Consider the following 24,020-nt stretch of genomic DNA (forward strand, 5'->3'; position numbering starts at 1 on the left):
CGCCAGCATAGAAAAAGGGGTGAGGAAGGACTGTTTAAAAGAGATAGCAATCTATAGTATAGTTCCCTCAGTAGCTGCAGAGGGACTAGGTACCCATGTTTGTTGATGGTACGGGAGAACCTAGATTAAACCTTTTTTTTGTTCCATTCTTACAAGGAAGCTGTGATTTTTTTTTTTTCTGGCTCTTTCGGTACAATTCTCCTTATGTTCCCTTTTGAATTGTTTTCCCTACTGGACATTCACAGGAAACATTACCCAGAATCACTAGCTGCTTGACTATTTTGATCACCACTATTTTAGCTCACACCCTAAATCAATATAAAAGCCAGATGCACATGAGAGGATTGATAATGCCAAGTTAATGTATGCTAACTAACACTATGTGAAGGAATGCTAACTAAAGCTATGTTAAGGAATGATAACCGTGACGGAGCTTCTGTACTCCGACAGAGTACAGAGTACTCCTCCAGGTTAGCTTCCTTGCTACTACCAGGGGATTCTGGAGCATTTCAGACACAGTCACAAAAGTTTGGCTGGGGTTTCTGAATATCTCTTCCACCGGACCACGCTGCCATGAATATATCTCGGGAGACCCTCTCTCCTGTAGAGCAGTGATTATATATTAATTATAGCTTTTCCCTCACACATTAGACAAGTCTGAAGGTAGGGGATAGAATGATTTTGTACATAACACAGCTATTTATACAGAACAGAGTTGACTCACACTGCATGGGGTCCTCCTTATAATGATAAGGACAATACAATTGTCCCTCCCCGGTGACACTCTGTGTAAGGGACTTTATTACAATATCCCCAGCTAACACAATCAGCTCTCTGCTGTACCCTCACAGTCCTAGAGTTACACCACACAAAATGTCCAGACGTTTCCTGGACTGTACCTACGCACTCTATTTGGAGGTCAGGGAACTGGGCGATACCCGCATCAAATTTCCCAATGCCCCTATTTGAGGAACAATTTCAGAGTGTTTCAGGGTATTGCCGGGTCAGGCACTAAATGTGTAGAATTAGTTCAGGCACGCTCCAGAGGTCCTCAAGTCCGTCTGGTAAGCACAGTAAGTGTCCAGAGCCCCATACCACTCCCTACATTATGCTAACATGATGTAAAGTAATGCAACCAAGTAATGCAACTAACTCTATGTGAAGCAATGCTAGCTCTTTATAGCCATGCTTTGAACACAGGTTTGAAAGATCAAATACTCACTCATCTCAAGGTATTCTTCAAAAAGGCCATATGGATTGATAGGCTGTAAATTATAATCTTTTTCCCACTGTGGAAAGTTAGCTTTGACTTGAGGTCCATATTCTTGTCTTAATCTTCTCCGTGTCCACCAATTCTGAATCAATCTGTGGTGTTAAGAACATCTTTATAAATCTGCAGAAGGGTACACATATTATGTCACACAGCTAAGTGACCCACTCTGGAGTCCCACAAGACCTTCTCTACTACAACATCAATAATGTAAGCTGCAATATCAATCTCACACAAGCAACGAATGTTCATTCCACTCGAAAGGATGTGTACTTGGCAACGTTTTAAGCATTATGAACTTTGTTGACATGGTTTTAAGACTTTTGTATGGTTAAACATCAACACATCATCTGATCTGTTTTTGTGACTTTTGCTTTCAATAAAGAATGAGGAACACAACCAATAAAAAACTAAATCAACTTTATTTCTAAAAAATAAGCATGGTAACCATGAAAAATGCAAAAACCAAAACTGACTGTATAATGCTAAGTTCGGTATAAAAAAAATGTACATGAATAACATACATCAATGCAAAAAAATGCAAAGTAAAACATAAAAATTAATAGACAAAAAATACATGATGGAATACCGCAGAAAAAACCTGATGAAGTAGATACTAGTATGCCAGATACACTAAAAAATGGGATATACCAAAACATTTACAAAGTACATAACACGAATGCACAGAAACACAAAAGAGCTGTGAGCAAAGGGGGATATCCAAGGAAATACTCCCAACGCCTTTATCAAGGAAGCATAAATACTAAAGTTCTTTCTGTGATATTCCCTAATTTATTTATTTTTCTATTATTTTTGATGTTTTACATGCATTTTTTTGCATTGACATATGCTATTCATGTACATGTTTTTTTCTGTGATGTACAGATAATTAGCATTATAACGTCATTTTTATTGAAATTGTTCTTTGGTACCGTGCTTTATGGTTCATATAATAAAGTTGATTTATTTTTGTATTGGTTGTGCTTCTCATTATGTATCAAATGTACTATGTCTTTTAGTCCTATGGAGACTAGGACTGTGCAGTGAGCACCGTGATACTGTGTTTGTTTCTGCAGATATATTCTGTGGTTTAACTTGCATAGTGTGCCTGACTTAGTAATTTTGTTTTTGTGACCTTTGCTATCATGGTTATCATCAGTATACATGAAATGAATGTAAAGATTTTACGAAAAACTAATAGAAGATACCAGATCAACCCACACTGAATTTAAATTTTTTTTAATAGAACTTTTTTCCACCTACTTGTGTAAGTATAAATATTCTTGTTTACAAATAAATGCAGTTTGAAATGGTGTCCAAACTCTAAAGATTGTCTTATCCAATAACCAGTAAGTGGTGGTGACATTAAATCCAAAATTGCCAAATGTAGACGAAATTATCCAAGTTGGAAATATAGGTAAATCGAACTAGTTTTTCTATATCTTTTTAACTACAATTTATTGCTTCAACAGCTAAACTCCTTTGGATTTAATGATAGTCCTACTTCGTCTGTCTGATATAATATACCACGTTTTATTTCTTCTACAGGTTATATGTATGTCTGTATGGTGTCTCTGCATGGCTTTATCAATGTAATAACTCATTGTAGGGTCTTACATCAAACAATAGATTCTTAACAAGCCATGGTTATCATTCGTATAGTCAGTATTTTAAAAACATCCCCTTTCACTACAAACACAATAGATATAAATGCTTGTTATGTTTATATGTATGTACTTACGGATAACCAAGCTCCATGAAATTATTCCAGGTCTGTTTCAGAACCATTATAATTCCCATTTGCATACATAGGTCAATAAGGCATCCACTGGGGTGACACTGATGGAAGAAGGGAAGTAGGTTTAACATGCAAATTATCCTGCAGAGTTATTCAGTGGGCAAGCAAAGCTCCTTAGTCCATACAGCTATTTCAACATTATAAAAGGAGAGGTGTGCTATCCTTGCTGCTCTATGTATAAGGCTCTACAGTGCTGTATAAGATTCTAGAGTGTTTCTTAACCCGAAGCGTTTAACACGGGAAGTAACACCCGGGGATGATTATATTCATAAAAAATAGCAAATACATCCAGGAAAGTATTCAAATGTAGGGATACAGAGACAGCAATAGCTACATGAAAGGATTTTGGGGGACTAGATAGGAGTAAAAAAAATTACATAAAGTCTGATAATGAACAGAAGGAAGAAATGTATCCAAGGACTGGAGATCAGAGAGTAAAAAGGACTAAACTGTTGAATGCTTGGTGCTGGTCTACGTCTTCAAAATGGAAGGCTTGTAAATTAATACAACAATACCCCAAATCAACTTAATGAAAACAGTCATTTATTTATTTATTTTCAGTTTGATCCTCTTTCATTTTATGATGTTTTTCTTTAACTGTTGATATAGATTTTTTATTTATTGTTTGCCTCACTGCTGAGCCGGAGGTACTCATGGCTACTCAGCTTTGCTATGAAGATACGAAGGCGACTATGAAAGGTGCCTGGTTATGTGCTTTTCTGTGGACGGGAAGCAGCTGGGTAAGTGATTTTGGGCCGGATAAGAGCTGGTTCTAACCCAAGATCACACGGAGTGGCAGCACAGGTAGCGGAAATGGAATATACAAAGGAACAATGAGTAAAAACATATATCTATATAGGGCTGATTACATAAAAACTTAAGAAAATAATACTTTTAATTTAAGTTTGATGCATCACGTGAATGAGAGAAGGCATAAACAAGTTGTATCAATTGAAAGGTCATCCAATATGTGCATGGAGTGGAGAGGTTGATGTGATTGACAAGGCGAACGTGACTGCCACCAGCTTATTCTTTTACCTGGTTACTAGGTATTGAATTGGAGCAATTTTCTCAAAATATAACTCTATGGAGCTTTGGAAATAATTGGGAAAACACTGTATTTGCTTTTTTTTCTCATTCAAGAAAATGCTTGGCTGCCATTCAAAGAGCTTGAAACACGTACTGTTCTAAAAAATAATAGATTCTATTTTATGGTGTTCTGCTTCATGTTTTTTTACAGCTTCTATGAAAAAACACTTTAACATATGTAAAATTGCTTACCTCTTCCAGTCGCCATCTGTTTATAAGTCTTAAATAAGCACCCGGTCTCCCAGTAAACCTTTAGTAAAATAAACAAAATAGATGGGATTACTACATGCAGAAAAACACAACATACTTTCCCTGAAATCAGTTATAAAAAATATATAATTATTTTTTGTAAAAGAACATTGTGCTAAACAAATCAAGGAGCACATATTATACCACTGCTAGGAAAAATGAGGCAAAAAAAAAAATGAGGCCTGCTCCTATTTTATTGTGCATACAAAAAAACCCAAAAAACTTATTTGTGATTGGATGCTTGAGATACTTAAAAAACCTGTCACAGCCAATAGAAATCAACCAACTAAAAATGTGATTTGTTGATTATGCATACACTCCTCGTTAGAGGAAAATTTTATTTTCTTATGGCAATATCATCCAAGTATGTGTTACACAACAATGCATTAAAGCACGAATGGCTAGTTTTGGAACATCAGATATGTGTAAACTATTTTTCCCATGATACTCAACAAACATAATGGGAGCACGGGGGTTGGCCTTCACTGGTTCATAGCATTTATATACACTTAAAAGGAAACTATAGTCACCAAAACAAAAAACAAACTTTAGCTTAGTGAGACAGTTTTAGTTTATATATCATGTCCCTGCAGTCTATATGATAAATTCTCTGCCAATTAGGAGTTAAATAACTTTGTTTATAGAGCCCTAATCACACCTCCCTACATGTGACTTGCACAACCTTCCTAAACACTTCCTGTAAAGAGAGATCTAATGTCTACACTTCCTTTACTGCACAGTCTGTTTAATTTAGAATTTCTAAACTGAAGGTCAAAGTGTCTGAACTGATAGCAAAACTGACTTAGGGATTTTTTTCAAGTCTGCTATATTAGCCTTAAAGTTAAAATTCTCACTTTAGTTAAAGGGACACTCCAGGCACCCAGACCACTTCTGCCCATTGGAGTGGTCTGGGTACCATCTCCCATCACCCTTAACCCTGCAAGTGTAATTATTGCAGTTTTTATAAACTGCAATAATTACCTTGCAGGGTTAAGTCCTCCTCTAGTGACTGTCTATTATTATAACTATTATTTTATTATTTATATAGCGCCATCAAATAGTCTATCAGACAGCCACTAGAGGGACTTCCGGGTTCTTAAAACCAGAAAAGTGTTTCCCTGGCACTGGAGAGTGCCTTTAAGAACGCTGTTCGTCTAAAAATTGTGTTAGCCAAATTGCTATTAAAAGTTAGAGACAGAAAGCTATTTTGTACATTGTGGAATTCAATCACTCGGTAAATCTTATTGTTTGGGGCAGAGTCATGTCAGCAACTCAGCTCACACTGATCTCATTGGATAAACTGAGTAACTGAGTAGCATGTGTACTGTGTAATTCCAAGAAGTGTAGTGAAAAACGAAGAATAACACATTTTTCAGAATAATGCAATACTCTTCATTTTTTTTTTGTTCTTGTTTTGCAAAACAAAAGAAATTTGGAGAAAAATAAAGCATGAATATGAGGTCAAAATGCACTTCATTTGTGTTGGTGCCCGGAGCGTCCCCTTTAAGATCAATTTTTCAATATATCCCATACATCTCACTAGATGAAGGTTGCAAGGACGATGCAGACATTGCATTCGCATCCCTCAGTATATTGACAGCAGGAAAACATTCTCAGGAACATTGGTTAGCTTAGTAAATTGATCTGCATAATAAAATGTTACACGTGATATTTGCGCTCTAAAATCAATATCATGTGTTATACCTGAAGAAGAATACTAGCTATCTTGAGAGATGTACATCCTATAATCTCATTTTAATATAATTTGGATGTAAGAAGTACATCATATAATCTAACACACTACATCATTTAATCTAACACACTACTGAATTGGTCCTGCATGATGACTTAATCACAGAAAACAACTTACCTTCCCAGGAAGAATGCTATGTAAAAGGTCGAACTGTTCAGATTGACAAACTGAAAAAGGAACATTTTCAAAGTGAAGCTGTTCTCCCACTCTGACTCTGTACGTGGCTGTTCTGTGGGTAAAAATGTGCACAACTGTATACTTTAAAAGGCCTTTACTTTCTATTTTAAAAAAAACAAAACACAACGCAAACTATGATATAGCAAATACAAAAAAAATCTCTCTGCAGGCCTGGTACTGCCCCTGTACATCTGATATATCAATCCCGAAAACATGGACAAACTCTTACCGTTGACAGTAGCTAAGCACACACAGGGTTATTCAGTAAAGTGAGAATTCCATATGAATTCCAAGCTTAAAGGACCACTATAGGCACCCAGACCACTTCAGCTCAATGAAGTGGCCTGGGTGCCAGGTCCCTCTAGTGTTAACCCTGCAGCTGAAAACATAGCAGTTTCAGAAAAACTGCTATGTTTCCCTGAGGGTTAATCCAGCCTCTAGTGGCCTCTCTGACAGCAGCTAGAGGCGCTTCTGCACTTCTCACTGTGAAAATCACAGTGAGAACACGCTGGATGTCCATAGGAAAGCATTGAGAAATGCTTTCCTATGGGCGGTTTGAATGTGCGTGCGGCTCTTGCCGTGCATGCGCATTTGGCGCCGACGTTGGCAGAAGGAGGAGAGTTCCCCAGCGCTGAGGGAGCCCGGCGCTGGAGAAAGGTAAGCCTTTAACCCCTTCAGCCCAGCGGGAGTGGGACCCTGAGGGTGGGGGGTAACCTATTAACACTCTAGAGACAGGAAAACAAGTTTGTTTTCCTGGCACTGTAGTGCTCCTTTAACCCCTTAAGGACCAAACTTCTGGAATAAAAGGGAATCATGACATGTCACACATGTCATGTGTCCTTAAGGGGTTAAGGCCAAAATAGTCAAACTGGATACATTCTATAAATCGGCTATACTTCCCTTCCAGTTTGTCTGTTTTGGCCTTAAATTTGAAATTTGGTTTGAATTCCTTTGGAATTCTAATGTTAATGGACAACCCTGTATGTGCTGATGAGGAGTCAGCCAACTTCAAAGTTCAGACCAAGCCATGAAGAGCTGGGGGGGGAACTATCCTAAACTGAGACCCTAGCCTGACACAGTTTACAAACTGTTTAAACTAAGCAACAGTCCATATTGGGTGTCACAGCCATGCCTGGCTTTTACACACTCTATATAAAACAAGATATTATTGTGCATACAAGGGTAACGTTAGCAATTAGAAATATATTTTATCTAGTATTATAATAAAATACCCAAATAACTATTATATTAAATATTTAGCACATGTAACAATATGAACAATGGATAATATTTACACATTCATGAAACAGTAATGGAACTTGAGGTAATTTCTCTTCAGTTTATTTGGAGATTAGATTAAATATAAACATGTGTTCCTGACGCTAGTGTTCCACTATCTATGCAGGTGTTCACCCCCTTGGGGTTTTAAAGGTAACTTTTACGTACCTTACATCCTGCGGTGCGCTGGTCTCTGTGCTGCTGCTCCACTTACCACTTACCTGCATGGTCTCAACCAATTCAATTCTTTCACATTGGAAAGCATTGGGAGACCAGTGCGCATGCAAGGGAAAACACCATGCTGCGCAAATGAAATGCTATCTAGGGGGATATTAGTAGCTAAAAACTATTTTAAGATTATACTAGATTATAGCAGCGGAAGGGCATTGGAAGGAAGTGCCTCTTGAATGGCAATGTTTTCCGTTGCAGTGTGGCACGAGGACCACTTCATTGAGATGAAGTAGTCTGGGTCCCTATAGAGTCAGCTTTAATGTAGCTAAGTGGTTCTTAAAGGGACACTATAGGCACCAATACCACTTCATCTCATTGAAGTGTCTGGGTGCCTGTCCCCTTAGCCCTACAATGTCAAATATTGCAAAGTTAAGTCTGCCTCTAGTGGCGGTCTCTCAGGAGCCACAAGACGGCTGCTGTCGGAGAAGGAGAAGCTAGTCCCAACAAAGATGGACCTGCAATCAGCTATGTGTTTAACGTTTTTTTTTGTTAACCCTTTCATTGCTGCATGGGTTTATAGTTTAATAACTGTTGGATACACTCACTAAAAGCGTGCCAAAGAAGGAGAACTACAACTCTCTCTGATATCATGACGATAATGTGATAATAAACAGGATGTGCCGGAGGTGTCTGCTGCTCTGCTTTAGATCTTCAACTAACACCGGCAATAACCTTTTGTTTTAAAACAGAGTGCCATATTGGACTGACTGATTATTTAGCGTCTATCTTGTAATGTAAGCAGTTCATCACAACATAAAAGATGTCAGGGTTCCTTTAAGATGCACTATGTTCATTAGCACTCATAATTGAATAGCAAATGGAAAAGGTATATAAATCTCAACAGCACTTTTGGTACATAGTTTTGTAAGGTTCCTTAATTAATTATTCTTCCACATCAAGTGAAACCACATGGAATTGTGCAGCTACAATTAAATACACCAATAAAAATATTCTTAAAAAACCATGGAAAAGTTCAATGTAGTTGTGTGGTTTGCCATTAATATCTAACACTATCTATATCTATCAGCAAATGAATAATGATCTGAACAGTATACACTCTATTTAATCTTAGGTCTACGAGTTCCCTCTAACTTTCCAAAATGTTCTCACAGAGATCAGCAGATGAGCACATAACTAAATAAAAAGGATGTAATAAATCATTTGATGTTTCCCAGGCAGGTGAACAAGAAGTCATTCAATACAGTAAAGTTAAAACATTCACTTGTTTCAGGTTCACCTCGACCTGTAAAATAATTGTTTTTCTGGCAGAATACAGCATTGGTAAACTCTGATACTTCGTACATATATGTCAATCACAGGCACCTAAATTTAGACTGGATATTTCTATAGGGACGCAGGTTAACGATACTGTAAAAAAAATAGTAAAAAAGTACATACAACGCATTATTCCTGCACATCGGTGCACATTCTGTAACCAGCACATATTGTTATCAGTAACAAAATCAAAATGTAACAAAAAAGCTTTAAGGAAAAAAAAAAAAAAATCATAAACAAAAAACAAACACCCCAACCCATTTTAAACATTTTTCCACACTGTAACACACTCTCATTTCAGAGCTTCTACTCTTTTTTTTAAAAAAAATTCTTTATTTTTGTCTGTGCACAAGATAATACAGAGGTTCAGGATGCCACAACAGCGTAAGCAAACAATGATAACAGTGTGGAGCATATACATGGCATGAGAAAATGGCACAGTTTTTTTTTGCTTTGTTTTTTGGTATATTAATACACAGGCTAGTCGTGTTTGTCTGTCTAATTAGACGTCTCCGCAGTTAAAATAGATGTAGGCATAAGACAAGTAACGATAAAGACCTCGCTTGGTATGTGTTAGCATGGAAACAAGATTAATAGGCAAAATGTAAATTATTAAGGCATATACATAGCATGTTCATTTCGTTTAGTTATGTTAGCTGAGTGAGTGAGCTCAATATAAACAGTGAATAACATAGAGGCTTTTGCAGGCTAGTCTTGCTTATCTGTCCGGGTGCTCATACTGCTTTTTAGGTACATTAATACACAGGCTAGTCGTGTTTGTCTACAAAGAAGTCATAGGAGTTAACATAGATGCTGGCATAAAACAAGTAACGATAATGACCTCACTTAGTATGTGTTAGCATGGCAACAAGATCGATAGGCAAAATTAAAGTTTTTGAGGTATATACATAGCTTGTTCATTTCGCTTAGTTATGTTAGCTGAATTAGTGAGCTCCATACAAACAGTGAATAACATATAGGCTTTTGCAGGCTAGTCTCGCTTATCTGTCAGGTTGCTCATACTGAATCTTATGCTGTGCAATCTATACTGTCAGTTACAGGTTATGATAATCCCTGCTCCAGGCTGGGTATTTACATGACAGGCAGTAGGGTATGCATGTAGGTGGCTGTACAGACTAGTGGTAGCCTACGACAAGACATCATAACTGCCTGTAGGGGAATCACTGAGGGGCATTATGTGCATGGGCGTCCGCAGGAATTGTTCCGGGGGGGGGGGGGGGGGGGGCATGATTGTAATGACATCTATGCTTGGCCCCTTTTTGACAGTGTCATGAAGGGGAGGAGCATAGTGATTATCACATAAAGCCAGGTTGAATAGCGTTTTCACATCTATGGTGTCAGGAATACATGTTGGTATTCCTGACACTATAGCGTTCCTTTAAGCAAATTAAAGGAACATTCTGGTCACCATAACCAGGGCCGGCTTTAGGCATTTGGGCGCCCTGTGCGAAAAATCTTCAAAGCGCCCCCCCTTCCCGTCCCTCCCTCCCCCACTCCTTCCCCCTTCCCACACACCCTGTCACAGACACACACAGGCAGACAGCCATACACACACAAACACACGCAGGCAATCATACACAGACAGCCACACACAAACACACACACACAGACATAGAATGTGACGGCAGATAACAACCATTCGGCCCATCTAGTCTGCCCAGACAGTAACACATTGGCAGTCACACACACACACACACAGGCAGACAGCCACACACACACAAACACACACAGGCAGGCAGCCACATACAAACACACAGGCAGACAGCCACACACACACACAGTCACACACACAGACAGACAGTCAAACACACACTGGCAGACAGCCACACACAGACAGTCACACACACACACACACACACACACTGGCAGACAGTCACACACACACACACACACAGGCAGACAGTCACACACACACACACATACACACAGGCAAACAGTCACACACACACAGGCAGACAGCCACACACAGACAGCCACACACACACACAGGCAGACAGTCACACACACACACACACAGGCAGACAGCCACACACACAGGCAGACAGCCACACACAGTCACACACACACACACACACAGGCAGACAGTCACACACACAGACAGTCACACACACAGGCAGACAGTCACACACAGGCAGACAGTCAAATACACACACAGTCACACACACAGGCAGACAGCCACACACACAGACAGTCACACACACAGAGAGTCAAACACACAGTCACACACACACAGGCAGACAGCCACACACACAGACAGTCACACACACACAGGCAGACAGTCACACACACAGAGTCAAACACACAGCCACACACACAGTCATACACACACACAGACACACACACACAAACAGTCACACACACAAGCAGACAATCACATAGTTACCTCTGTTCCTTGTGGAGGCAGTGCAGGTCCTGGATTCTGGTTGTTGGGGGAAGCAGGGACTCCTTCCTGCTTCCCCTGCAGCAGTTACACTGCATTTTAGCTCCGCCCCGCCGCACAGTAAGCCCCGCCCCCGCCGCACGTTAAGCCCCGCCCCCGCCGCAAATTTTTTTTTTATCCCGGCCAGCCGGTGTGAGCTGTGCGGCCGCAGGGCGCCCCCTGCTCCATGGCGCCCTGTGCGGCCGCAAAGCTCGCACACCCCTAAGGCCGGCCCTGACCATAACAATTTCATCTAAATGAAAATGCTATGATGCCAGGAAGCCCCTGGGTGCTCTTTCCTTTAAGGGGTTAAACCGCTCTCAAATGGTTTAACCCCAAAGTCTTCCTCCAGCTCCAGGTCCCTCAGTGGTATTCGGCATCTGAAACTGAGTGTCAGGAAGTGCAGATTGACGTCAGGCATGGGTGCCGCTGATTGGCAAGAGTTGACAGTTGACTCTCTAAGCCAATCGCTAGTTCCCGGTTCATAATTTTTTAAAACTTTTTTATGAATGGAGAGCTACTGATTGGCTTAGTGCCAGCTGACCACTCTAGCCAATCAGCAACACCCCTACCCAGCGGCACTCTGTGCTTCCTGACATTCAGTAAATAAAAGTGAACACATTAACACTGATATTTTTTTTTACCTGGGATGAGATGAGAAGTTCCAGAGTTTCCCTGCCAGGCCCAGGTACCAAAGCCTTATGATGTCGTGTCCAGAATAAAGTGGAGGGTTCACTTCATTTGTCCTTCCTGCTCCAATCTCCTTTTCTTCTCCTTCATTTGACAGTCTTCTTTTTCTTCTGACACTGTCTTCTATATTTGGCTCCTTCTGCTCCTTTACCTTTCTGCTTATTTTGCGCCCTTCTGCTCCTTTCTCATTCTGATTCCTTTCTGCTCCTTGCAGACCCTTTCTGCTCCTTCTCCTACTTTAGCTTTGTGCTCCTTGCTGTCCATTTCTGCTCCTTCTTCAACTTTACCTTTGTGCTCCTTCTGATTCTTTCTGCTCCTTTACCTTTGTGCTCCTTCTGTCCCTTTCTGCTCCTTGCAGACCCTTCCTGCCCCTTGCTGCCCCTGCTCCTTGCATACACTTCCTGCTCCTTGCTGCCCCTGCTCCTTGCTGACTCTTCATTTAGGCCCCCACCTCCCCCCATGCCTCACTTGCCTAATCTATAGGCTGCCCCCCCATGCCTCACTTGCCTAATCTACAGGCTGCCCCTCCAAAGCAATAATATTGAAGCAATAATATGAAGGAAGCAATGTAGATATAACTTGCAGAGATTCGTTTTAGCTTAATTGACAGAAAACATCTCATATGGAGGTAGAAAGGTAAATGATTAGGAATTACTCCTATAACGATAGGAGGATGTGTGAGCAGGCTGAGCTTGAGCTCAGAAGTCAGGGAAAGTTCGTATAATACAGCGAGGAAACTTAGCTTCCAGATGAGTTGAAGTTGGTTCCAGAGTGCCTTCCGGAGAGGTTCCGTGGAAAGAGGTCGAGAGGAGTCAAGTGCTAGCCGTGGTCGAGGAAGGAGAAGGAGGTTAGTCGTTTACGAGTCCGGTTCGGTACACAGGTAAGTTTGTATCTTCATCAACTCCATAACCCTTCCATCTAATGAGGTACTGTAGAGAGCCACGATGGATCCTTGAATCAAGAATTTTATGGACCTCGTATTCCTCAGTACCATGTACCAAAATAGGATCAGGAGAAGTGATTACATTCCTTTGAAAAGGGTCAGGATGATAGGGCTTGAGCAAGGACACATGAAAGACGGGGTGAAGCTTGAAAGTAGGTGGAAATTTCACAACATTAGAGTTTATGATAGACATTATCTGAAAAGGTCCAAGAAACAGGGAACTCAACTTCTTCGAGGGACGGTTGGTGGAGATGTTTTTTGAGGAGAGCCAGACAAAATCGCCAACTTTGTAAGAAGGGGAAGGTTGTCTCTTAGCATCAAAAAACTTCTTCTGGTTAGAAGATGCCACTTCAAGATTTTCATGTAATTGTCAAAATAAGGAGGACATATGAGAGATTTGATCCGAGACAGTGGGGTTAGATGAAGGAATGATTTGAGAAGGAAACGAGGAGGGATGAAATCCATAATTGGAGAAGAAGGGAGTCATTTTGCTACTTGTATGAACTGAGTTGTTATAAGCAAATTCGGCCATAGGTAACCACGTCATCCAATCATCCTGTAGGTGGGAACAATAACAACGTAAATACTGTTCCAGGCATTGGTTAACTCTTTCAGTTTGCCCATTGGTTTGAGGATGATAAGCGGAAGATAGTTTACGTTGGATACGAAGGGAAGTACATAATGCATTCCAGAATTTGGAGGTAAACTGGGTTCCGCGGTCCGATATGATTTCATCTGGGAGTCCATGAAGTTTTACAATGTTATCGAGAAATGTTTTTGAAAGTTCTGATGATGAAGGTAACTTCTTCAAAGGAATGAAATGGGACATCTTTGTGAATCGGTCTACTACTACTAAAATGGTAGAATGGTGTTGAGAAGGGGAAGTTCCACCAGGAAGTCCATAGAGATGGATTGCCAAGGTCTCTCTGGAACTGGTAGGTTCATCAACTGACCAAAGGGTTGATGATGGTCAGATTTGGATCTTTGACAGGTTGAACAGTTTTTCACGTAGGATTCAATGGTGCTGTCCTGACGCGGCCACCAATAATATCTTTTGGATAATTCGAGGGTCTTTTTAATACCTGGATGACCTGCCAGAGGAGAGTCATGAATGAATTCAAGTACTTTATTCCTAAATGGGGGAGGAATGTAAATTCTATCATGAAAATAATAGAGACCGTCCTTCAGTGATAATTTTGTTGATTTAGGAAGGTCAAGAGCATCTGGATGAAGACCTTTTATGTCATCTATAAGGGATGTGACAATTCCGATGACTGTATGGGTGTTTTCTACTTCAGGTTCTTGATGAATTCTGGAGAGGGCATCCGCCTTTTTGTTCCTTGCCCCAGGTCTAAAAACGATTTGAAAATTAAACCGGGAGAAGAAGAGGTTCCATCTTACTTGTCTCGCAGACAGAGTTTTGTTGGAGTGAAGATACTCAAGGTTTTTATGGTCAGTATAAACTATTATAGGAGTTTGTGTTCCTTCTAGAAGATGTCTCCAGTTTTCTAAAGCTAATTTTATGCTTAATAATTCTTTTTCTCCTATAGGGTAATTCTTGTCAGCCGGAGACATGGAACGGGAAAAGAAGGCAACAGGGTGAAGAGGATCTTGAGGAGTTTTGTGTTGGGAAAGGACAGCTCCGAGAGCAGTTTCTGAAGCATCTGTTTCAAGGACATTTAGACATGTGGGATCAGGGAGTTGAAGGATAGGAGCAGTTGTAAACCTTCTTTTCAATTCATCGAAAGCCTTTTGGGCCTTTTCATTCCAATTGAAAGCATATTTTTTGCTGTTAAGTGAATTAAGTGAATGAGTTACATCAGAGTAAATTTTAATGAATTTCCTGTAGAAGTTAGCAAAGCCCAAGAACCATTGTAATTCTTTTACGTTAGAAGGAATGGGCCAGTTGAGGATACAACTGATTTTTGAGTTATCCATTCCAATTGAATGAGGAGTGATAACGTAACCTAAGAAGGTTATTTCGTTGACATTAAAGAGACATTTTTCTGGTTTAGTGTATAATTTATGAGTTCGAAGTCTGGATAACACCCATCTCACGTGTTTTTTGTGTTCTTCAAGTGTATTGGAGTATATAAGAATGTCATCTAAGTAAATGATAACACAGACGTCCAGAAGATCCCTGAAGATGTCATTTATGAAATGTTGAAAGGTGGCAGGGGCATTGCAGAGGGCAAAAGGCATCACGAGATACTCGTAGAGACCATATCTAGTTCTGAAGGCAGTTTTCCATTCATTGTTGGCTTTGATTCTGACGAGATTGTATGCCCCACGGAGGTCAAGCTTAGTATAGTTAGTGGCTGTTTTTAACCTTTCAATTAGCTCGTTTATCAGGGGAAGAGGATAGCGTTTTTTGACTGTCATCTTATTTAAAGCTCTGTAATCAATAATGGGACGGATGGTCTGGTCCTTATTCCTCACAAAAAACATACTGGAGGCAGCAGGTGAGCTGGAAGGTCTAATGAACCCCTTACGGAGGTTTTCCTCCAAGTATTCCTTGAGGATTTTTAATTCAGATTCAGAGAGAGGGTATATGTGCCCAAAAGGTATGGGGGCACCAGGTATGAGGTCGATAGGGCAGTCGTAGGGACGATGAGGTGGAAGTGTCTCAGCTTCCTTTTTACTGAATACATCAGAGAACTCTGAATAGCAAGAAGGTATAGATGGTTCTTCGATAGTTTGGAGGAGTGGAATATGTTGTAAGCACGTTTCCTTACAGTACACGGAGTTAAAAGCGAGAGAAAAGGGAGACCAGGTAATTTGAGGGTTGTGGTCCCTTAGCCAATTGATTCCTAGGATGACCGGATAAAGGGGAGAAGAGATAACATCGAAAATGAGGTATTCGGTATGAGTGTTAAGTGAAGTTGTTCGTATAGGAATAGTTTCTTTTGTGATAGGACCCGAGGCTATGAGGGAGCCATCAATTACTCTGACAGAGACAGAAGTGCTTTTACGGACACAAGGAATTTTATTTTTGATTACAAAGGATGAATCGATGAACACTCCGTTAGCCCCAGAGTCAACGATGGCTTCAGTCGTTATTCTTTCTTTGTCCCACTGTAATATGAGAGAAATGGAGAAAAATTGAGTGGATGATTTAGGAGGGAGTGCACTCAGTATAGAAGTGGTATGAGCATGCTTACCACTCCGTGGTCTTTTCAATAGAGGGCAGTCCGGGATTAAGTGGTCTTGTGAGGCACAGTACATGCAAAGGTTAAGTAGTCGTCTTCTAGATTTTTCTTCTAGTGTGAGAGGACTTCTTATAGTGCCAATTTCCATAGGTTCGTTAGGCAATGAAGGTTTTTCAGCTGGTTTTGGGGGAGCAGCTGATTTCCTAATTGATGAACCTGAGAGAGCTCTTTCAGCCTTTCTTTCCCTAAGCCGTCTGTCAATACTGATAGATAGTTGAATAAGAGCGTTTAATGTAGCAGGGAGTTCAGTTCGAGAAAGTTCATCTTTTACTCCTTCGGATAACCCAATTCGAAATTGGTTGCGCAGGGTTATATCGTTCCATTGAGTTTCTATTGCCCATCTCTTGAACTCAGCTATGTAATCCTCAACAGGTCTATGCTTTTGCTGGAGGGTTCGGATGGTTAGATCAGCTGTAGACTGTTTATTAGGATCTTCGTAAAGGAGAGACATAGCTTCAAAGAACTCGTCCAATGAGTCTAAGATGGGATCATCATTTTCCAAGAAGGAGTGGGCCCAGGCCATAGGTTCACCTCTTAGGAAGGAGATAACTTAACAAACCTTAGATCTTTCAGTGGGATAAGATCGAGGTTTTAGAGCAATCAATAGTTTGCAGGAGTTTAGGAACTCCCTGTATTTTGATCTATCCCCAGAAAACTTCTCCGGATTACAGACAGCAGGTTCACTGGCTGAGTGCATAACAGCATGAGGAGTGTGGGTTTGTAAGTCTCTGACATAAGTAAGAATCCGTTCATTTGTAACCTGGAGATCTTGCATGCCTTGAGCAAGTGTATCGACTCTTTGATTCAGCATAGTGAGTTTTGAATCGAAATCTGCTGGATCCATTACAAGGCTGGATTAATCTGTCACGTTCACATAGAGTTTGAAGGAGCTCAACTGCAGATTTCTGATTAATTAGATGTGAATGTGAGGAGTTGAGGAAATAAAGAGATGACAGTTCACCAGGGAGTTACTGATACTGTGTCTTTAATATATTTGATTGAAGAAACACAGGTACTGTATCTTTAAATGGTTCAAGTTTGTTGAGTGGATTCTTAGATTAATTTATACAATTGAATTGAAGCAATAATATGAAGGAAGCAATGTAGATATAACTTGCAGAGATTCGTTTTAGCTTAATTGATAGAAAACATCTCATATGGAGGTAGAAAGGTAAATGATTAGGAATTACTCCTATAACGATAGGAGGATGTGTGAGCAGGCTGAGCTTGAGCTCAGAAGTCAGGGAAAGTTCGTATAATACAGCGAGGAAACTTAGCTTCCAGATGAGTTGAAGTTGGTTCCAGAGTGCCTTCCGGAGAGGTTCCGTGGAGAGAGGTCGAGAGGAGTCAAGTGCTAGACGTGGTCGAGGAAGGAGAAGGAGGTTAGTCGTTTACGAGTCCGGTTCGGTACACAGGTAAGTTTGTAGAGAGAAGTTGCAGCCGGTTTAATTCCGCGGTACGCTGTTCATTAATCCAGCGTCTGTTGCCTGGCGCGGTCGCATTATGTAGCGTAATGAGACCGCGTCAGAGGGGGGGTGTGGCTACAGTCCGTAAACCCGTAAGAGACAGGCAGTGCAGGTAACGGCCATGACACTCCCCTAATACATAGGCTGCCCCCCCCAGCCCTCACTCCTCTAATACATAGGCTGCCCCCCCCCATCCCTCATTCCCCTAATATATAGGCTGCCCCATCCCTCACTCCCCTAATATATAGGCTTCCCCCCATCCCTCACTCCCCTAATATATAGGCTGCCCCCCCATCCCTCACTCCCCTAATCTATAGGCTGCCCCCCCATCCCTCACTCCCCTAATATATAGGCTGCCCCCATCCCTCACTCCCCTAATCTATAGGCTGCCCCCTCCACTCCCCTAATCTATAGGCTGCCCCCCCATCCCTCACTCCCCTAATCTATAGGCTATTTTAACCCCCCCCACCCCATCCCTCACTTACCTGATCTGTAGGCTCTCTCTTTTGCCTGCATGTGTTGCTCCCCTGCGGTTTCAAACAGCCGGTATTGCTGTTCATCTTAAATCTCACGAAAAATAGCAAGCTAAAAAATCCAGGGGAGGCCAAGTGCCCCCTCCTTGCCACCCCCTGCGGACGCCCATGAATATGTGCATTTTGTTTCCTGACAGCGGGCTTGAAAAAAGGAGATGAAAGCAAGGTATACCCTTTGAAACTAGGGAGCAAAGTCATCGATTATAATTACGATATTTAACAGTGTTAGTCCTCGTTGTGAGTTTGTGTTGATTCAGGACTTCCTTCCCCTTCAGCTGCCCCGGTCTGTCCGGTGGCAGGAGCGTGGAGTTCAATTTGGGGGGGCAGGGGGTCAGTTCTTAAAACGGTTCAGGTATCATGAGGTAATGTGAGTCCCTGTTTGGAGGGGGCGACAGTATGCCTCTACCGCAGGTTGTGTGTCCCATGCCTCCTGCCCATTATCCCAGTGAGTCCTCTTTAGCCTATACCTTCTGGTTGTGTTTCCCAGATTTTGTATGTTGTTTCAGCTTCATAGTAGGGTTATTGTGGGTGATGCGGAGCTAGCCTCGATCTACTGCCCTCCAATGTTGCTAAGTTCGAGGGGCGTCCGATCGGCTTGTGCCCATCTTCTGCCGGTTGTGGTTTCTCCGTGCGAGTGGAGCACTGCAAAGTTCGTCAGGAGATAATGTCCATAAAAGGTGGGGGGTATGTTAACAATTAAAAATTCCAAATACAACTTTTCGTTAGTCCTGTCGGGGGGTTTGTCGTAGTTCGGGTTGCTGTCCCCTCAAGAGTCCGCCTGGTGTCGGATTGCCTGTTGCGCCTTATAAGCAGTGGAGGGCGGGGCGTTGGTGGTTGCGGGTTGAAACGGCCTCACGTTTGCTACATCCCAGGTGTGATGGGATTTTGGCCTCTGTTCGGTTGTACCTTGTCCCTGTCGTTGCGGTAGGCCCAGCGCTGCCAGTACTGAGTCAATTTCTGAGGGGTCAGTGACCCGTGTTTTTTTGCGCCCTTGTGTGTGATAATTAGGCTTCTGGGGAATGCTCAGCAGTATGGGATTGAGGTTTGGCGGAGAGTGGCTGTCAAAGGTTTGAAGAGGCTTCTCCACAGCAGCGTAGGCCTAGATAGGTCCCGAAAGAATGACAGCCTGGCTGAGTCAAAGATGTGGGATGCTTTCCCCCTCACTGCCGCCATGATTGCTGCTTGGCCTGTCCGTGTTTGAAATTGGAGGATGGTATCTCTCGGGGTGTCCGCTGGGGCTCTGGCGGCCCTCGGGATTCGGTATATCCCATCTGTGAGGGTCATCTTCGCGTGCTGTGGCGTAAGTAGGAGGGTGAGGAGTCGTCTAATATACCCCTGTAGATCATCTTGGGTCACTGTCTCGGGGACCCCTCTAATCTTTACATTCCGGCTTCTGTGCCGGTCCTCCACCGCATCCAGGCGGTTGGTGAGCAGAGTCTGGGTGCGCTGCAGCTCTGTGTTTTGAGCCTCTAATTGCAGGCAACGTGCGGTGAGGCCCTGTGCATCCACCTCTGTCTTTTTTACTCGCCCCTCCACGGTGTGGATCTCTTCTCTCAGGACCGCCATGTCGGCTGCAAAGAGGGAGCGGATATTGCTTAGGAGGGCTTTTATGTCTCCCTTAGTGGAGGGTAATTTGTTGTCTTCATCCGAAGAATGTTGACATTTCCTGCTGTCATCTCGCATCTGCTTTAAATGGAAGATCCCTTGGTCTCACAGAATTTTCCCTTCCATAGACCCCATTTTTTACTATCATACAAGGGTAAGAGTATATCATCTGAACACGTCCTGTGTTATTTGGCACCAAGACATTAGCAGCAGATCCTTTCTAAAGGGCGCCTCCATGGACATCCCATGGTTGCTCAATGGGATTGAGAGTCGGGGAATTTGGAGGCCAAGGTACCACCTTGAACTCTTTGTCATGTTCCTCAAACCATTAGTGAACACATTTTGCAGTATGGCAAGGTGCATTATCCTGCTTAAATAGGACACTGCCATCAGGAGGACACTGCCATGAAGAGGTGTACTTGGTCTTCAATAATTTCTAGGTGGTACATGTGAAAGTAACATCTGTATGATTACCAGAACCAAAGGTTTCATAGCAGAACATTGCCCAGAGCAACACTGCCTCTTACGTCCTGCCGTATTTCCATAATGCATTTTGCTGACATCTGGTTTACCGAGGTAACAACACACACACACCCAGCCATCCACCTGATCTAAAAAAAAAGATGGTGATTCATCAGACAAGGTAACCTTCTTCAATTGCTCCATGGTCCAGTTCTGACGTCTCCATTTCGACTGTGGACAGGGCAGCAGTTATGCTGCCCCATATGCAAGAACTATGATGCACAGTGTTTTTGAACACCTTTCTCTTATGGCCAGCATTATGTTTTTTCAGCAATTTGAGCTACAATAGCTCATCTGTGTTACTTGGCCAGAAGGGCTAGCCTTTGCTCCCCACGTGCATCAATAAGTCTTGGGCACCCATGAGACTTGAAGCCGGTTCACCGGTTGTCCTTCCTTGCACCACTGTTGGTAGGTACTAACCACTGGATATCGGGAACACCCCAAAAGACTTGCTGTTTTTGAGATTCTCTACCGAGTTTGCCCAGCCATCACTATTTGGACCTTGCCAAAATCTTTTTGCTTGCTCATTTCTTCTGCTTCAAACACATAAAATTCAAGAAGTGACTGTTTCTGTCTAAAACATCCCATCTCTTGATAGGTACCATTGTCAGAATGTAATCAATGTTATTCACTTCACCTGTCAGTGGTTTTAATTTCATGGCTGATCAGTGTATACCCACCCGTTGACTAGCAGGGAAATACAAGCAATATAGTACATAAAAAGCTTTATTACACAAGTTAAAATAATTAAAATACATTAAATTACAGGGTCAGGAACACAAACATAGTGTTAAATCCCCCATTTAGGTGGCTTTCCCCTCCCTTAGCCCCCTTAACAGGTAATAAAACTTACCATATTTCCACTGCCGCGAGGGTTAACTGGCGCTGGCCCCACCCCCATCCGCATCATTGGGAAAGCATTGGATTGGCTGAAATCAGCAAGGAGGCGGGGCAATGGCAGGGACGGGGCAAAATGCTGGCTTGGCCAATCAACACCTCCTCATAGAGATGCAATCAATGCATCCCTATGAGGAAAGTTCAGCGTCTCCACGCTCAAAACTCCTAGCTTATTGTTTAAGGATTATGACATATATATTTATTATATAGAATTTTCATGTCTATTTGTTAACTACTGCATTCTGAAATAAAACGCTTTATTTATTTATTTATTAAATGTATCCTGTATTATAATATTTATATTTCAGAAAAAAAGTTAGTCTTACCGAGATTGGTGAGGATGAGTGCAACTTTCTCATACAGCTGTAAAAAAAAATATATATATAAAAAATAAATATATAAAAAACCATGAACTAGCAGGAACAGGGATTGAATTTGGACGTCCAATAGGGAGGTAAACAACCACATTTTTCCCCCATATAATTATCTAAATAAGCACTTATTAAAGAAGAACACCATGATTATTTACTAAAAAAAACAGATGTAAATTAAATAATGACTTCTTACCACGTTTAGAAGCATTATAATGCAAAAGTTGATGCACACAGCAGTTCCTGTGGTGGCGACCTGAGAGTTATTCCTGATTAGTGCCCATTTAAAGGCAGCAAATGTACTGACAGTCACAACACGGTAAATAACAATGCCAAAAACAGCAGCAATTACGATACAAATCTAAAGAGAAAGAAAAAAAACACACACATGAAATATCATCAGATCATTTAGACAACAACAACAAAAGCCTTGATTATATTCATTAAATCTGTGTCATTTATTAAAGAATTATTCAGTAGGCCAGGAATTCACTCAGGAATTTCAAAATCTAGGCCGAAATCCCTAAACTGAAAAAATGTTCTATTCCATGTTGGCCAAAAATCTGCAATCTATGGGGAATTCTTGACAATCACCCGTTTAGTGAATAATCATGTTAGTAATTTATAAATGGGTATCACTGTACGAGGATCTGGCATTCTCAAGCTTCAAGCTATATGATTTGTTTGATCAAGTGTAAAGGATTTCCTAATCAGATAAGTAAAACCATATGGAGATCAAAGGAAGCTTTCCCTTTCAATTTACAGCTACATATTTATCAAAATGATCGTCTCTTTTGATGCTATTTATATTCAACACTATCTTAAATACCAGTTTCCTTTATTTCACGCTTTATTATTCTGCGTAATATCTCTTCTTTATCTGCACAGAGCAAGGACATTTAAACACGAAATGAATACATTTGTCAGAGCTTATTGTGCGTAATTTAAGGTGGTAAAAAAATTTAATTTGCACAGAGGAAATGATTAATTCTTAAAACAGCATTAGCAAAGGTATCCAGTAATCTGTTTTCTGCAAAAAAACGAAAAGGTTATTTTTCTTCCTACTCATTACCGAGGATTTCCAATGCTGCCATTGACACAGTTGATCACCAATTACCTCTGTTGACACACTCAACTTCATGGGAATTCATGATACAAATCACATCTGAATCATGTCATATATATCCAATTGTGCCTTCGGTTTCACCTTCTCTGGCAATTCATCATCTTCTCTTTTACTCTCTGATTATATCCCACAAGGATCTGTCTTTGAGGGCCCTATTTTCTACCTCTACATATATTATCTTGGCAATCTTATAATGTAATTCAGTATTTATGACATGCCAACAATGCCCAGTTATATGTCCTCTTTCCTGATCCCTTACCATCTATCACATGGCATGTTATCACCTACTTTTGACACCTCTTGCTGGATGGTCCTAAAACCTTACACCTATCATCTTTAGAACAAATTATTCCCCTCCACCCCCCATGCACCCCGTTAATTTTTTTACTGTAAGGCCATATTTGATTTTGCTCTCTATACCCTTTATATTTATTACTCCATCTCTGTGTTAAAAACATTGCTAGTTCATAATTTCTTCACTCGAGCTATAACACCACCAATTGATCACTGGCTCATCATGTCTCAGAATAACTACTGCAAACCTGTTATCAGCCTTCTTAATACCTTCTTGACTTTATACAAAATGCTGTCAGTCGACTCAGCTTTCTCATACGTTAATGTTTATTCACTAATTCACCAATTGTGTTGAATTGAAGAATTTAAGTTAAAATGCCTCAAAGATGTGTCTATAAGTAGCAGATTTTTTTCCAACTGAATTTTGGAATGTTCTTAATTTGGATTCACTGCATTGTGTTACTTTAGAATGCATAACCAATCACAGTATATTACTTTCAATAAAACATAATATTATAATAAAAAGCACGACAGCCACTATTCTATTTCAACAACGTGTAGAAAAATGGAACAAGAGTCGTTCGTTTTGAGGTAGAACAAAATTGTTACATGCATCAGGAGCATTTAGCACAATCTCAGAATTTTAGCCATATCACATACGACAAATAGATGTACATTGTTGATCCTGAGTGGCAAACAAACATACTATTTAACCCCTTAAGGACACATGACATGTGTGACATGTCATGATTCCCTTTCATTCCAGAAGTTTGGTCCTTAAGGGGTTAAACTAAGTAGACTATA

General features: G+C 41.1%; 1 protein-coding gene across 3 annotated transcripts in view; it reads right to left on the minus strand.

Moving 5' to 3' along the window:
• Positions 1-24,020, minus strand: part of ANO4 (anoctamin 4) — a 250,595-nt gene that overhangs the window by 13,830 nt on the left and 212,745 nt on the right. For all 3 annotated transcript variants that reach the window (XM_063447227.1, XM_063447226.1, XM_063447228.1), the window contains 6 exons: positions 21,993-22,157; positions 21,752-21,788; positions 6,277-6,388; positions 4,350-4,407; positions 3,012-3,109; positions 1,223-1,365 (listed from right to left, as the gene is read on the minus strand). In XM_063447227.1, the coding sequence (XP_063303297.1) occupies positions 1,223-1,365; positions 3,012-3,109; positions 4,350-4,407; positions 6,277-6,388; positions 21,752-21,788; positions 21,993-22,157 (613 nt within the window). The remainder of the gene's footprint in view (positions 1-1,222; positions 1,366-3,011; positions 3,110-4,349; positions 4,408-6,276; positions 6,389-21,751; positions 21,789-21,992; positions 22,158-24,020) is intronic.

Source organism: Pelobates fuscus, chromosome 3 (genome assembly GCF_036172605.1).
Source record: "Pelobates fuscus isolate aPelFus1 chromosome 3, aPelFus1.pri, whole genome shotgun sequence".
Classification (NCBI taxonomy): Eukaryota; Metazoa; Chordata; class Amphibia; order Anura; family Pelobatidae; genus Pelobates; species Pelobates fuscus.